At 63.3% G+C, this 14,372-nt stretch overlaps 2 protein-coding genes across 3 annotated transcripts; one reads left to right on the plus strand and one right to left on the minus strand.

Annotated features, from left to right (window-relative positions):
* Positions 1 to 9: 9 nt before the first annotated feature.
* LOC141970420 (dynein axonemal assembly factor 19-like) lies at positions 10 to 6,700 on the plus strand. Of its 2 annotated transcripts, none has more exons than XM_074927021.1 (3): positions 10 to 593; positions 3,177 to 3,309; positions 4,856 to 6,700. In XM_074927021.1, the coding sequence occupies exons 1-3, from the start codon at positions 412 to 414 to the stop codon at positions 5,327 to 5,329; spliced, it is 789 nt and encodes a 262-aa protein (XP_074783122.1). In that variant the 5' UTR covers positions 10 to 411; the 3' UTR covers positions 5,330 to 6,700. The 2 variants fall into 2 exon arrangements, with proteins under 2 accessions (XP_074783122.1, XP_074783123.1); XM_074927022.1 differs by having other exon boundaries at positions 10 to 554.
* Positions 6,701 to 7,694: 994 nt separating this feature from the next.
* LOC141970510 (glial fibrillary acidic protein-like) lies at positions 7,695 to 13,379 on the minus strand. Its single transcript, XM_074927163.1, has 10 exons — positions 12,913 to 13,379; positions 12,273 to 12,333; positions 11,958 to 12,053; positions 11,722 to 11,883; positions 10,723 to 10,848; positions 10,290 to 10,510; positions 10,045 to 10,088; positions 9,329 to 9,414; positions 8,924 to 9,008; positions 7,695 to 7,960 (listed from the first exon to the last, which is right to left on the minus strand). The coding sequence occupies exons 1-9, from the start codon at positions 13,377 to 13,379 to the stop codon at positions 8,967 to 8,969; spliced, it is 1,305 nt and encodes a 434-aa protein (XP_074783264.1). The 3' UTR covers positions 7,695 to 7,960; positions 8,924 to 8,966.
* Positions 13,380 to 14,372: the final 993 nt, after the last annotated feature.

Raw genomic sequence — 14,372 nt, forward strand, 5'->3', positions numbered from 1 at the left:
TGCCCGGTCGCTATGGCGACGGGAGGAGCGGCCGCGCGCGGCGGCGGGAGCTCGGCGGGGGGCGGCGGGGCTGTCGCGACAGAGAGAGCGGCCCCGGGGGCCGGCGGCGTGTCGGGGCCCGGCGGGGCTGTCGCGATCGGCGTGAGGTTCCCGGCTGCCATCCACGTGCGCGGCCCGGCAGGGCTCTCACGATAGCAGTGGAGTCCCCAAGGCCAGCCCTGGCGGGCCTGTCACGATACGAGTGGGGGTGTCGCGACGGGAGCGGGTCCCCGGGGCCAGTCCTGGCAGGACTGTTGTGACAGGAGGGGGGTCCCCAAGGCCAGCCCCGGCAGGGCTGTCACGACAGGAGCGGGGTCCCCTGAGGGTCCCCAGAGCCGCCCGCCCGCTCTCCTGCCTGGCGGCGGGGCCGGGATGGAGGCGGACGGAGCCCTCGACCCCGCGGCGCTGGAGCGGGAGCTGCGGGCGGCGGTGGCGGCCGACGAGAGGCGGGAGAGGGAGAACGAGGCCAAGCTGCGGGCCGTGCGCCAGCGCGTCCCCTCCTACGAGGAGTTCAGGTCCGACGGGGGATGCCCGGGGCGGGGCGGGGGCTTCAGGTGCTTCCCCACCCCAAAGGGCTTCGTCCACAGCGAAGCCTTGCTTGGTGCTGGGGGCTCCAGCCTCACAGCGGGGGGTTGGAGCTCTTTATTTTGGAGCTCCGGTTCTGGGACCCTGGTGGGTTTTGAGCTCAGACTTTGCTCTGAGAGGGGGTTGAGCTGATTATCTGTGCTTTCTGCTCGGGGTCACCACGAGCTTGGCTTGGCGGGGCAGCAAACCCAGCTTTAGGATTCCCAAAAAGGCCACAGCCCCGTGACACAGGGTCCGGGTGGGACAGAAACTCAGCCTTGTTTAGGATTTTCCCCCCTAAAATCATCAGGCTGACGTGTGTGGGGTGAGATCTCAGCTGTTCTGCCCCGAACAGCCAGCTCCAGGGGAGGTCCTCACGGGGGCCAAGCTGTGGAGCAGCAGTGGGACCCGCGCTGTCCCCTTCCCGCCACTCTGTCGTCCTCTCTCCCCGTTCCCGGGCACAACACCCACCCCCCAAGCCCCGCCGGCCTGCCCGGCGCTCCCTCTCCTCCCCGCACGCCCCGTGCCATGGTGGAGGCGCAGCAGAGGGTGACGCCTGTCCCCGCACACCCCGCCCGGCATGTTCGTGCTCCCAAACCCGTCAGTGCTTTGTCCAAGTGGTTTGGGAGCTGGTGTGTGGCCCAGGGATGGCAGGGATGCCTCGCAGAAGCAGCGCAGGGCACTCCCAACACCCACCCAAGTCCCGGATCCACCTCTAGATCCGTCTGGGGAAGTCCCTGTCCCTCAACATCCACAGACAGGTTTGTGGGGGGATCCTACAAAGGACTTTGACCGCCCCTTGGTAAACACATACGGGATCAGATTCCATCCACGGCTTCATCTCTGTCTGCACTCAGTCATATCGTCTGATCCCTGAAAGGCAGAAAAACACCTTAAAATGCTTTTTTCTCCCCCAACTTTCTTGCCAGTCCCTATAAAGGGATCTTTGAGGGATTTTAAGCTGTTTTATCGGTGTATTGGTAACAGCAGAAGTAATCTGAGGGAGGGAACGGAGCAGCTTCTCTCTGTGGGGCAGTGTCTTCGCTCGTGTAGCCCACACTAGCACAGGAGCAGAGAGCTGGACCCCTTCAGAGATCTCCTGCCCGTTACTGGGATGACCAACTGCAGGGATTCATCCCATGGGATGAGAGGAACCACCAGAGCCACCGACTCTGGGCTGCTGTAGTTCGTTGCAGATGTCAGTGTAATAAGATGCCCATTCAAGTGAATCCACAGAACGTACCTGCCCGGCACGCTGCAAGCTGCCAAACGGTCCCTGGCTGCTGTAAGAATTTAGGGTCTTTCCTCTGGAAGTCCCAAAGCCACAGAAAATTCAGTGTACCGTAAGAAAAAGGCAGGAGGACCCAAGATCCTGCCAGTTCTCGAGGCTCTGGCTCTAGAGGAACTGTTGGTGGAAATGCCCAGCTCCTGGGAAGCGAGCCAGTCCCCGTGCTGGGGAGGAACCATGGTGCTTGCAGCCTACAGGGAAATTCCTGCCCCGTTGGTCCTGACGACTGGATTAACACTGAGTTTGTGAGGAGGATGTGCCTGTCAAGTGCCCCCTGCTTGAAAAATCTTCTGTTTTCCTCTGACCCATCTCTGATGCTTCATGATCTCATTTGAATCCCCATCTTGTTTGATAGAATCGCAGAATCACAGGATGGTTTGGGTTGGAAGGGACCTTAAAGCCCATCCAGTGCCACCCCCTGCCCCGGGCAGGGACACCTTCCACTAGCCCAGGTTGCCCAAAGCCCCGTCCAACCTGGCCTTGAACCCTGCCAGGGAGGGGGCAGCCACAGCTGCTCTGGGCAGCCTGTGCCAGGGCCTCACCCCCCTCACAGGGAAGAATTCCTGCCTTACGTCCAGTCTAAACCTGCCCTCTGTCAGTTAAAAGCCGTTGCCCCTTGTCCTGTCACTGCAGGCCCTGGTAAAAAGTCTTTCTCCGACTTTCCTACAAGCCTCTTTCTATACATTGAGAGGCCTCAGTAAGGTCTCCCGGAGCCTCCTCCTCTCCAGGCTGAGCACCCCCAGCTCTCAGCCTCTCCCCGCAGCAGCGCTGTCCCAGCCCTCAGACCGTTCCCGTGGCCTCTGGCCCCGCTCCCACAGGTCCATGTCTGTCCTGTGCTGGGGACCCCAGAGCTGGACGCAGGGCTCCAGGGGGGTCTCACAAGAGCGGAGCAGAGGGGCAGCATCCCCTCGCCTGACCTGCTGGCCACACTGCTGCTCTGGGTGAAGCCCAGGACACGGTTGGCTTTCTGGGCTGCAGGCACACATTGCCAGGTCATGGTCAATCTTTCAGCCACCAGTACCCCCAAGTCCTTCTCTGCAGCGCTGCTCCCGGTCCCTCCATCCCTGAGTCTGTTCTGGTAGTGGGGATTGCCCCAGCCCAGGCCCAGGACGTTGCGCTTGGCCCTGTTGAAGTTGATGAGGTTCACATAGGTCCACTCCTTCAGCCTGTCCAGGTCCCTCTGGATGATACATACGGCCTAAACTCAGAAATTGCCTCAGAGAAGCAGCTCAAAGCCCCACATTATTTGATGTTGCCAAGTATCCCATCCCCTTGTTGCCTGCAGGAACATCGTGCTGGCATCACACCTGAAGCCTCTAGAGAAAAAGGACAAGATGGGTAAGAGGAGGAATGTGCTGTGGAATCCCTGTGCAGTCCGTGCCAAGGCCCCGCAAGCCAGCGACGTGGAAATACCCCAGGTGAGGGACACACTTCCTGTGACTTTGTCCACGTATCAAAATTGCTCCGGAGTAATTTGGGGATTATTTTAAAATGCGAGAGTTCTTCCTAAATATCTCTACATGTGAGCAAGCCCTCAAAGGCCCCAAGCACGTGGGTGTTTAGATAACCACAGGGGTCACTCCTGGCCCCTACTTTCTGACAAGAGCTTGCATCAGCTGCTCCAAGAAGAATCTGCTTCAGCCCTGGGGAATCTAAGACCAGCTGCACAGTGTCAGACCAGAGCTCCCAGTACCCCACCTCTGCTGGTGGCCAGTACCACATTCTTGGGGAAGAGTGCCCTCCCTCGACCGCACTCTTCCAGCTGGCTGCAGTTAGAGACAGAGAGCCCGGGCCGTGCATCTGGGTCATCACATTTAATCGCCACAGACCGCAGAGCTGTGAGCGTGGCCAGTTCTCTCTCACCCCATGGTTTAGTTCTGCATCATATGGAAAAGTGCTGATTTGTTTTAAACCTGCTGCCTGATGAGTTCCCTGGATGCTCCTTAGTTCTTCAGCTGTGGGAAACAGTTACTAAACATTTTCTACCCAGGTCATTCGTGGTTTGAGTGGCATCGGTCCTGCCCCCTCCCGTGGACTCTGCCCACGCTGCTGAGTCCTGGCCACTGGACGTGGAACTGGGGATGTTTCCCAGGGATGTTTCTCGTGGGTTTTTTTGACACCGAATTTCACTGGCCTGTTTATTATGAGATCTTTCTGCAGCTCTTCCAGGCAGCTTTGTGTTTTCGTGGACTGAGCAATGATCTGCCCAGAGCAAATTCTGTTCCGAATCCCATTAGTACTTGGGCTCTGATCTGCGGAGCTGCTCCGGTTTGTGTTTAGGCCCAGCCTGATGTTGCTGTGCCTTGTCCTCGCTCTCTGTGGAAAAGCCCAAACATTTTAACCCTCCTTCAAGTCTGTGCGTCAGTTAAGGCAGCGGTGATGAGTTCAGCAGTTCAATTCCATCGTGTATAAAACAGGATTTCCCTTTATCTGGAGGTGCCACGCGGAGCTTTGTGCCCCCTTTCAGTGCCAGCTCTGCCACAGATCCCCGCCAATGCAGCCTGTTACGAGACGGTGTGTCAGGGCCATCTGCATCTTGTCTGGGGTTTACATCTCCTGTCTTTTTTCTCCTCACTCCTTTGATTTGCCGCACAGTGCTCGAGGTGGAGCAGAGGTTTTCACTGAACTACGCCGATCTCCAGGAGACCCCTTCCCGAGCAGTGACGGTGGGTCCAGGCTGGGCAGCATGTCTGGTTCTGGTCAGGGTTGGGGTTACTCCACTACTGCTCTGTGTTCATCTGCACCAGGTTTCATGTCTCATCCATTCTTCCCTTATTTTCCCCCAAAGTTCTCTGGTTTCTAGGGGGCTTGAGGAACCTGGAATTTCTTGTCTTCATGTTTTGCCACCTCACAAGCTTTCTGCAGTCCTTTGTGACATCCACAGGTTGTTTGGGGCTGGGGGAGGATACGAATTTTCAAGTGGGAACAAACCAAAATGAACTGGATTCCTATTTTTTCTTTCAGGAACTGGATCAACTGCCCAGAACCTCTGCCGAATTTTACAGAGATTGGCGCAGATGCTTAAAAAGCGGAAGAGAAAAATACCAGTTTTTGCTTGAACTCGGAGGGGAGGCCTTGGGCAGAATTTTTCAGGCTGACTTGGGCTTTGGCCTCCTGGGTGAATTCCTTACGGTGCTGGCAGAGAACATCTGTCACGAAGACAGAGATGCCGTCCTTCAGATCTTACAGAGCCTTTCGGGCACCAAGCGCTTCGGGTTAAACGTGGATCTTCTGAGCGAGTCCGAGAAGGAGAGCAGCAGGGATTTGTTGAGGAAGCTGCGGAACATGAGTGGGGGTTACGGCACCGCTGGCCATCCCAGCAGCCCAGCTGGCTGTGGAGCAGAGAGGGAAGCCCCCCTCATGGACAGCAGCTTGCAAAGGGAAGCCGAGGAGGACAGGAGAGTGATGGAGCTGAGGAAATGTTACCGGGTCAACTGAAGGAGCAGAAGCACCAGGGTGGTGCAGAGACAGAGTGGAAAAGAGGCTCGACGCTTGGCTTTGGCATCATTGTGTGAAACGGAGCAATGGGCTATTTCTGGAGCATTGCTGTACATTTCCCTGCTCCTGGGAGCCACCCAGAGCAATAGTTCTGCACAAATAAAGGTCAGTTACCGAGAGGACTGTGCTGTGGTCTCTGGGGCAGGGTGTCCTCACAGAACTCTGTGAGAATCTCTTAGATGAGGAGAACAACCAAGGGAAAGAAAAAATTGGCTGGTATTTTGGAGGAGAAACCAGACCCCAAATTATCCCTTCCCTTTGTCATCACTGACCATTGTCACTGAGGGGATTTAAGAAATGTAACCAGTGACACTTCGTGTTTATCCGTGCAGCCGCTGGAGGTAGAATGGGCTGATGGAGGTGGAGGTGCTGTGCAGGGTGGTGTATCTGGGACTGATCGAACCAGGTATTTTATTATTATTTTACCTCAAACAGCAGGGCACGGGCTCAACCTCAGAGATCCTGTCACCTCATGGTCCAGTGATCTCAAACTCTATCTGGTTTGCCAAAATTCCACACAAATTGAAATGCAGAAGGAACTGACAGGCATCAGTCCAACAAAGAAACTCTGCAGAGCTGCCTAATAGTGTGTCTAAATGGAGTTGCACTTCTGTTTTGGCTGGAGCCCAGAGAGGCCCTCGGATGGCACAGCTCAGCACCTGCCCCCCGAGCTCCCTTGCAGTTCTACTCTGGGAGGGTTCTCAAGCTTCTCCCAAGGGTGCTGAGCAGCCCCGTGTGTGTTACGTTGCTCAGACTTGTTACGGAGGCTCCCAAACAAGCAACCAGCCACCAATATAAAAAATAAAAATTTTATTATTAGTAACAGCCAACCGGCTCTCTGTAAATTACCGATTCGAATGTCTGCGGGAGGAGAACAGAACAACGTTCTGGGGTTTAATAGCAGCCCAAAACACTTTACAAAGCCTCACTCCCTGGGGTTTAACGGCAACCCCAAACGCTCTGTCACTCACCTGACAAGTGAGGGCTCTCACCCTCGAGGACCTGCTCAGGGCAGCGTCCCGACCCAAGGGCCCTCGAGGAGTTTCCTTGGGCAGCGTCCTGGCCCAAGGGGAGAGTCCTCGACCGCAAGGTGCTGCTTCAGGGGACGAGCTCCAGATGGCTCCCCCAGGGATCTCCATTGACACCCAGACCGAATCTGACCTGTAGTCAGTAGCGGCTCCCATTGGCCAAAGGTCTCACCTACCGTGAGACCTTGAAAACAAAGCCAGCCAGAAGCTGCCACACTTCAGCAGCCACGAAGCTCCACTTGCACTGGCGGATGCGCCTGCCACAAGATTGCCTTGAAATCATCTCAGCAACAACGGGTCCATTTTGTTCCAAACCCGTCTAGTGGAGCAAAAGGGCACCCCCTCGCCCTGGCAGACTATTCCCATCCCTCTCCCACCTTCTCTGTGGAAACCACTGGGCACCTGATTGCAGGCTTCAGATTCACCTCTGGGCCTGGTACTGGAATGTTGGGCTTTGTGGCTTCTGTCTTGGGGACACCTGTGTCCCTGCAGCCTGTTGTGGGTGCGATTCCTCTTGCCTTTGGGTAACACTTGCAAAGCCGAGGACTTGCAGAAAGCCAAGAGTTGAAGGCTTAAATGAAACAAGAAGGTGCTGGAGTTACCCGGGGTCAGGATGGAGGATGCTGATGCAGGAGCAGCCCTGACACAACGGTTCCAGCTCTGGTGGGAACAGGCCCGGCGCTTTCAGCAGTGCCCAGGCCCAGCGCTTGCACTCACGTCCTATGTCAAGGATGGGAGCAGCCCGCAGCATCCCCATCACTTGGGGAAAGGCAAAATAACTGTGGTTTAGTGAGAAGACTCAGGAGAAATGCAGTAAAGGAGACCCCCGGCACTGCCTGCGGAGAGGCAGGTTGCAGGCGCGACCTTGGAAGCACCACACTCGCGTTTTAGCTTTATTTCTCACCTCAAGCTGCCGCAGGTGTTAGTGCATTAATTCAGTAGCAACGTGGGCTGCAAAGCACCAGCCCGAGGCTGCTCGAGGGGGACCGAGTCCCCCGGGCCGCTGCCATCCCACCCTGGATGCCAAACCCGGGCAGCACCCGGCTCTCCTGTAACATCTCCTGCCCCTGGGAACGGCCCTTCTGGAGTCAGGAGCTGCAAAGCACGGGGGGACAGAGGGGACAAGGGGGGTGGCAGCCCAGTGGCACCCCCTGTGCTCGTCCCAAGGGGCTTGCGGGGTACAAGGAGTGCTGCTGGGCTGTTGCTCCTACGTGAGGTGGCATCAAGGCAGGTTCCGCTCATGGTCTGTAGCTAAATCGAAGGAGGGGACGGGGGCTGCGGGTGAGCACCGGGCTGGGCCACGGCCCTGGGTGGGCCGGTGGCACGTGCTGGTGCGGGGGGAGCACCGGAGGACAGAGGGGGGCAGGGGGACAGGGCCACGTGGAGCCCAGGGACAAGGGATTTCTTCCAGCCCCATCTCGAATGCCCGTGCTGGGGGGAGCTTGGGCTCCTCGCATGGCAGCGACTGTCACCAGGGCAGCCCCGGTCCCCCTGGCGGGACAAGCAGGTCGGGGATGGCTCCGTCCGTCCTCCCCCATCGCTCCTGGGTGGCGGGAGGCACCTCTCACTGTGAGAGCACCCGTGGGTGCCCTGACACCCTCCTCCGTCTCCTCTGCACTCCCCTCCTCTCCATTTTCACCTGTGTGGGACCCCCCCAGGCGAGGGCCCAGGCACCCGACCGTGGGTCACCCCTCGCCACGAGCCCCTCGGGACTCTTTGTCCCCACACGGTGATGGGGACACCTTGGTGGCGGACACTCAGGGGGGGCCAGGACAGGCCCATGGCTCTGTGCCAGGAGAAGTCCTCGAGGCCACCCAGCCTCCTGTGCCCACCACTGCTCCGGCCCCACAAACCACCCTGGACACCCCAGTGTCCCCAGGAACCCCTCGTTATCCCCATCTCATCACTCTTGGATGCCGTCCTGACAGCACCTGCCTCCCCATCCTCCTTCCTCCTGCCCCTGCCTCTGGGCTAAGCCCACGTGATGCTTGGTGACGGGGAAATGTCCCTCAGCTGCCGGTTCCTTGCACCCTGCAGGCCCCCCACCCCAAGGGTGCTCAGGGCCTGGGTACACTGGGGAGATCTGGGGTGGCCTCCCAGACCAGGGGGAGGGCAGCAAGGTGGGGTGCAGGGAGAGGTGCTCTTGGCACCGTTGTCTTGTCCGACTGGCACACAGAGATGGCAACAGGAGGGCCTCTCTCCTGGGCACTGGAGACCCAGGATGAGCGCGGGCACGGCCCCGAAACCGCCGGCTCCTCCGTGCTGTGGGGCCGTGGCAGCGTCCTGGCGAGGGAGCTCGGCTCTGCCCGGCGCCGCTCGCCTGCCCCGGGTATTGCCCATCCCCTCCCCGCGCTGTGCCCGCCTGAACGGGCGCTCTGCTGGCAGCCAGCCCCCAACAGGGTGTCAGCGGGGTGGGTGCGGGGAGGTGACCCCCCGAGGCACCGCCGGCTCCTCCCGTGACTGGTGCCCGGCCGCGGGCTCCCTTGCAGCATCGGACAGGACCTACGGGGCTACAGCTACAAGCGTGTGGCTGCTGCGGCTCCTCCGCCCTACGGCTCCTCCTTGTGCTCCTGCTTGGACTCCTTGATCACCTGGAGGCAGAGGGAGAGCGACCATCACCCCGGGCTTGGGCTCTCCTCCCGGGCTGAGCCTGTCTGGGCTCTGAACGACCTTGGGGACAGGGACGGGGGATGGTTTTCTCTACGAGCTGCCAGGCTCAGCCCCACCGTGGCCCAGAGCCGGTTCGTGCCGTGCTCTCAGGGCACCGGGGTCACTGGTTCCCTGCCTGGGCTGCTCCTGGGCTGAAGGGTGGTGGCCCCACGTGCATGATGAGTGACCCCCTTGGGGACACCCCGTGGGGAGGGGGGGTGGAGGGGAGGCAGCGTGGGTGTCACGGATGAGGACTTCGCACCTCTCCATCCTTGGTCTCCACAGTTTTGACCACAATGCTCCTCTTCACGCGGGCTTCAGACACGGATTTAGGGTCCAGGCTGGTCTCTAGGGGACAGGGGCAGGACACGGGGGTGACCCAGTGCCCAGGAATGGCTCCTCCAGCCCCACTCAGGGTGGGGGGGCCCAAAGGGAACAGGTTGGGCTGGAGAACCCTGAGCCAGGGGACGCTGGCCCCAGGGATGTGACCAGCCTCAGGGACACTGTGGGCCTCGGGGATGCGATTGGCCTTGGGGACGTGACTGGTGACATTCTTGGCCTTGGCATGTGGCTGGCACCGGGGATGTGGCCGGCTTTGGGGAGTGATTAGCCTTGGGGACACGGCATCGTGGACATGATTGGCCTTGGGAATGTGGTTGGCCGGGGGGACACGGGTGGCTTTAGGGTGTGATTGGCCTTGGGGACAGGGCTGTCCTTGGGGACATGGTGGTCATTCAGCCTTAGGGACATCACTGGCCTGGGGACATGCTCGGCTCTGGGATGTGGCCATGGCTCACTCCTCCCCCCATCTTGGGAGAACCCAGGAGTCCTCATTCCTTGAGGTTTGGAGGAAAAGCTCCCGGTCCCTCCGGATGGGGCAGGGATGGTTGAGACAGCGTCTCCTCCCGCTGACCCCTAGAAGCCACCCCTGCTTGTGCCACCATCCCACCCCCACCCCACGCGTGGCCACGGCCTCACCTCGGATCTGCAGGTTGGAGAAGCTCTGCACGGGGATGGTGATCCTGCAGGAGCGACGCGGGGTGTTGGGAAGAGCATCGGGGTCCTGCTGCCGCCCTGCACACCAGCTCGGCCCCGCCTGGGGCTGGGGCAGGAGGGCTGGGGACAGTCCGACACCCCCGAGGGGACCACGAGGCTTTGGGGATGGTTTGGGACACGGCCGGGGAAGGGGCAGGGGCAGGATGAAGCCCCCGCTCTGCCATCACCTGCTCTCCTCGCCCTCCAGCAGTTTGCGGTACGTGGCGATCTCGATGTCGAGGGCCAGCTTGACGCTGAGCAGCTCCTGGTAGTCCTGCAGGTGCCGGGCCATCTCCTCCTTGAGGCTGCGGGTGTCCTCCTCCAGCCGTGCCACCGTGTCCTGGTAGCCGGCCGTCTCCAGGGCGTAGCGCTCCTCCAGCTCCCGCAGCTGCCTCTCCAGGGACTCGTTCTGGGGGACCCCGAGGGGACAGGACACCCTCCACCGCCGCCTTCTCCCGGGAGCTGGTGGCTCTCCGCGGTGCCCATCCACCTCCCACCCCTGGGGACCAGCCGTTCCCCCAGCAGCGGGTGGGGGTCCCCAGCGCCGTGCCAGGGAGCCCGGTGGCGGTGGCAGCCCCCCGATGCCGTGTCCCCCGCCCGCTCCCCGCAGCTGTCACCTACCGCACCCCGCAGAGCCTCCAGGTCGCAGGTGAGGGCCTGGAGCTGGCGCCGGTACTCGTTGGCCTCCTGCTTGGCGGCGCGCAGGGCCTCTGCGTGCCGGGCGGCCGCGGCCGTCAGGTCTGTGAACTGGGGGGGGACACGTGCCGTGGGATGTGTCCCGGTGGCACATGGCGTGGGGACACAGCCCTGCTCTGCTCCACTGCAGGGACGTGGCCCCACCAGCACGTGGCACACAGACACATCCCCGACCCGGCAGGGTGGTGGGACGGTGCTCACGGGACGTGTCCCCAGAGCCCCGTGACACGGGGGACGTGTCCCTGCTGCTGGGGCAGGAGGAGACAGTGCACACGGGACACGCCCTTGGTGTGGGCCTGGGGACATGTCCCTGTTCCTGCAGCCGTTGGGGACAGGCGGGACATCCCCAAAGGCGCGTGTCCCAGGGACATCCCAGCTCCCGGGAGGCCGTGGCCCCAGCAGCGCCTGTGGTGGGGACACATCCCTGCTGCCATGGGAGGAAGGGACAGCTCACACGGGACGTGCCCCCGGTGGCACGCGGTGTTGGGTGGAAGGGACGGCGCACGTGGGGCACGTGGCTGATGGCACATGTCGTGGAGACGTGTCCCTGCTCCCTTGAGGCGACGGGACAGCGGACATGGGACACGTCCCTGACGGCAGGTGCTGCTGGGGACACATCCCCGCCGTGCAGGTGGGAGGGATGGTGCCTGTGGAAGCCACCGGGAACGTGTCCCTGCTCCTGCGGGACAGTGCCTGTGGGCCCCGTCACTGGGAACACGCCTCAGGGACCGTGCCCGTGTCACTCCGCAGGGGGACACGTCCCCGCTCCCCGCGGGGACCAGGCCCGGACACGGGACACGGGCGGGGGCAGCGGGGATCCCAAACCCCACGCGCCACCCCCAGGCGGCGCCGCCCAGCCCCGAGGAGGTGACGCTCGGGAGGGGACAGCCAGGCCCCCCCGCCGGGCGACCGGCTCCGCCGCACCTTGGACTTGTACCACTCCTCGGCCTCCCGGACGTTGCTGGCGGCCGCGGCCTCGTAGCGGCTGCGGATGTCGCGCAGGGTGGCCGTCAGGTCCGGCTTGCTCGCGTCCACCTCGACGTGCACCCGCTGCCGGGCCAGCTGCTCCTGCAGCTCCCGCAGCTCCTGGGGGGACAGCGGGGCTCAGCCCGGCCCCGGCGAGCCCCGGGACTCCCCCCCAGCCCCCCGCGCGGGGTTACCTCCTCGTGGGCCTTGCGGAGGAAGGCGATCTCGTCCTGCAGCGTCCCCACCCGCCGCTCCAGGGCCAGGCGAGCCAAGGCAGCGGCGTCCACGTCCTGCCGCCGCGGGGGGAGAGGAGGGACCGTCCCCAGGGCCTGCTCCCTCCCGAGCTGCCCGGCCCTGCCCCGTGCTGCCCCGTTCTGCCCACCCCAAGGCACCCCAGCCCCCCACTGCCCGCTCCTGCCCACCCCTGCCCGTCCCCGCGGGAGGCTGAGCTGGGGGCTGAGCCCCTGGGCTGCAGGACGGGGGACGCAGGGTCCAGCCCCTGCCCTCACCTGCCTGTAGGCAGCCAGGTCGCTCTCGGCCTCCAGCCGCAGGGTCGCCTCGTCCTGCAGCCTGCGCCGGAGCAGAGGCACCGTTACTCACTCAGCACCGTTCCCCTCAGCATCGCTCCTCGTTAGGCGCAGTACTCGTTGGGCGCTGCTACTCGGTATTGCTGCTACTCATTAGGCGCTGCTCCTCGTCACCCTGAGCCCCAGGGATGGACCCCCCGGGCCGACACGGCCCTGCGCTCCCAGCACCCACACCCTGTGTCGGAGCACGTGCCCATCCCACACCCCCCGCCACCGTCCTGCGCTGTTCCCAGGGTCACCCTGGTCCCTGTTGCCACCCGCGGCCCCGTCACCACCCTGGTGCCCACCACTGCCCGGTCCCCAGGGCTACCCTGGTCCTGGTGGCCACCCTGGTCTCTGTCTCAGTGGCCAACCTGGGGATACCTGCTGTCACCCTGGTCCTTGCCACCGCCCTGGTCCCCAGATGACTGTGATCACCATCCTGGGGGCCACCTTGGTCCCTGAGGCCATCGTGCTGCTGGTGGCCCCCTTGCTCCCCATCCCCACCCTGCTCCCCATCCCCACCCTGGTCATGGTCGCCACCTTGGGCCCCAGGGCTACCCCAAGCGGGGCAGAGCCTTACTTCTGCTGGAGGCTGCCGAGGTCCTCAGCGAGGTTCTCCTTCTCGATCTCCAGACGGGCCTTGGCGGTGGCCAACTGCTCCACGTGGCACCGCAGGTCACGCAGCTCCTCCTGGTAGACGTCGGGCAGACGGGAGGGTTCCTGCTCCCGCGCCTGGTGCAGCTCCACCACCAGCACCTTGTTCTGCTGCTCCAGCAGCCGGACCTTCTCGATGTAGCTGGCAAAGCGGTCGTTGAGCTCCATCATCTCCACCTTCTCGTTGGTGCGCGTCTCCCTGAACTCCGAGTTGAGCGCTGCGGCCAGCGAGAAGTCCATCCTGCCCAGCCCCAGGCGGGCACCCGTGCGGGGACCAAGCTGGGCGCTGCGGGGAGCCCGGAGCCGGGCGGGGGGGCTGGCGGGAAGCCCCCGGTAGCCCGGGGCGGCGGGGCCGATGCGGCGGCCGTAGGAGGAGAGCCGCTGGCTCTCCATGCCGAAGGGGGGGGCGTGATGGGCCCGGCCCGGGGGTTTTGTGCAGCCCGGGGGCCCCCCCGTCACTGGCCACCGGGCAGGGAGCCCAAGTCCCGGCACAGCAGCAGGGGGGGGCTGTGCCCTGGCAGCCAGCCCGGGCACCGCAGCACGGCCCCCTGCCCCCGCGGCGGGCACTGGGGGGGCTGGGGCACACGCCAGGCTGGGAGGCAGAGCCGTGGCCGTGGGCACCCGTGGGGCAGCCGGCGGGTGGGTGCTGGGTGCGAGGCGGGGTGCGAGGCCGTGGGCACCGCGGGAGCTGGGGGCAGCGCTGCAGGGCTCCGTGGGCGCGGGATACATTCCGCCGGGGCGGCGTGGGTGCTGGGGGCACGGCCGTGGGGGCCCAGGGGTGCTGGGTGCGGGGGCCCAGGGCGCTGTGGGTGCTGGGTGCACACACACGTCCACACGCACACACGTCTCCATCCCCCCATGCCCATGTGCGCACACACACACACACACAGACACAGACACACGCACACACACGCACACACACACGCACGCACGCACGCACGCACGCACACTCTCTGTCTCTCTCACGACTCACACCCCGCCCGCTCCCCGTTTCGCCCCCCCGGGCCCAGCCCCGGCACAAGCGGCTCCGCACCCGCCGCCCGGCCCCGGCTCCCCTGGGCGGAGGCTCTGTGCGGGCCGTCTGGCAGCGCGGGCAGGCGGCTCATTAAGGCCGGCTGCTCATTAAGGCCGGCTGCTAATTAGAGCCTGACGCCTCCCAAGTCCTTCCCCCCCGCTGGCTCTGTCAAGCGCCGCCTGGTCCTGCCGGAGCCCGGCCGGGGCTCAGGGCGCCGGGTCCCCCCTTCCCAGCTCGGGGGGGCCGGATCCTGCCCCAGCCGCTGCTGTGGGTGCGCGGCCGCGTCCCCGTCACCTGTGCGCTGAGTTTGGGGGGGCTTTTGCCCGCCGGGGGCGGCGGGGGGAGGAGGGAGGGCCGGGACCCCTCCCCGG

Source organism: Athene noctua, chromosome 25 (genome assembly GCF_965140245.1).
Source record: "Athene noctua chromosome 25, bAthNoc1.hap1.1, whole genome shotgun sequence".
Classification (NCBI taxonomy): Eukaryota; Metazoa; Chordata; class Aves; order Strigiformes; family Strigidae; genus Athene; species Athene noctua.

What these genes read in the sequence shown, in the direction of transcription:
- LOC141970420 (XM_074927021.1), top strand. Translation starts at nt 412, where the DNA reads ATGGAGGCGGACGGAGCCCTCGACCCCGCGGCGCTGGAGCGGGAGCTG. An exon ending in GGGCGGGGCGGGGGCTTCAG is followed by an intron (nt 594 to 3,176) that starts GTGCTTCCCCAC and finishes TGTTGCCTGCAG; the next exon opens with GAACATCGTGCTGGCATCAC. An exon ending in GCGACGTGGAAATACCCCAG is followed by an intron (nt 3,310 to 4,855) that starts GTGAGGGACACA and finishes TTTTTCTTTCAG; the next exon opens with GAACTGGATCAACTGCCCAG.
- LOC141970510 (XM_074927163.1), bottom strand. Translation starts at nt 13,379, where the DNA reads ATGGAGAGCCAGCGGCTCTCCTCCTACGGCCGCCGCATCGGCCCCGCC. An exon ending in TGGAGGCTCTGCGGGGTGCG is followed by an intron (nt 10,511 to 10,722) that starts GTAGGTGACAGC and finishes GGGGTCCCCCAG; the next exon opens with AACGAGTCCCTGGAGAGGCA. An exon ending in CTGGAGGGCGAGGAGAGCAG is followed by an intron (nt 10,089 to 10,289) that starts GTGATGGCAGAG and finishes TCGCTCCTGCAG; the next exon opens with GATCACCATCCCCGTGCAGA.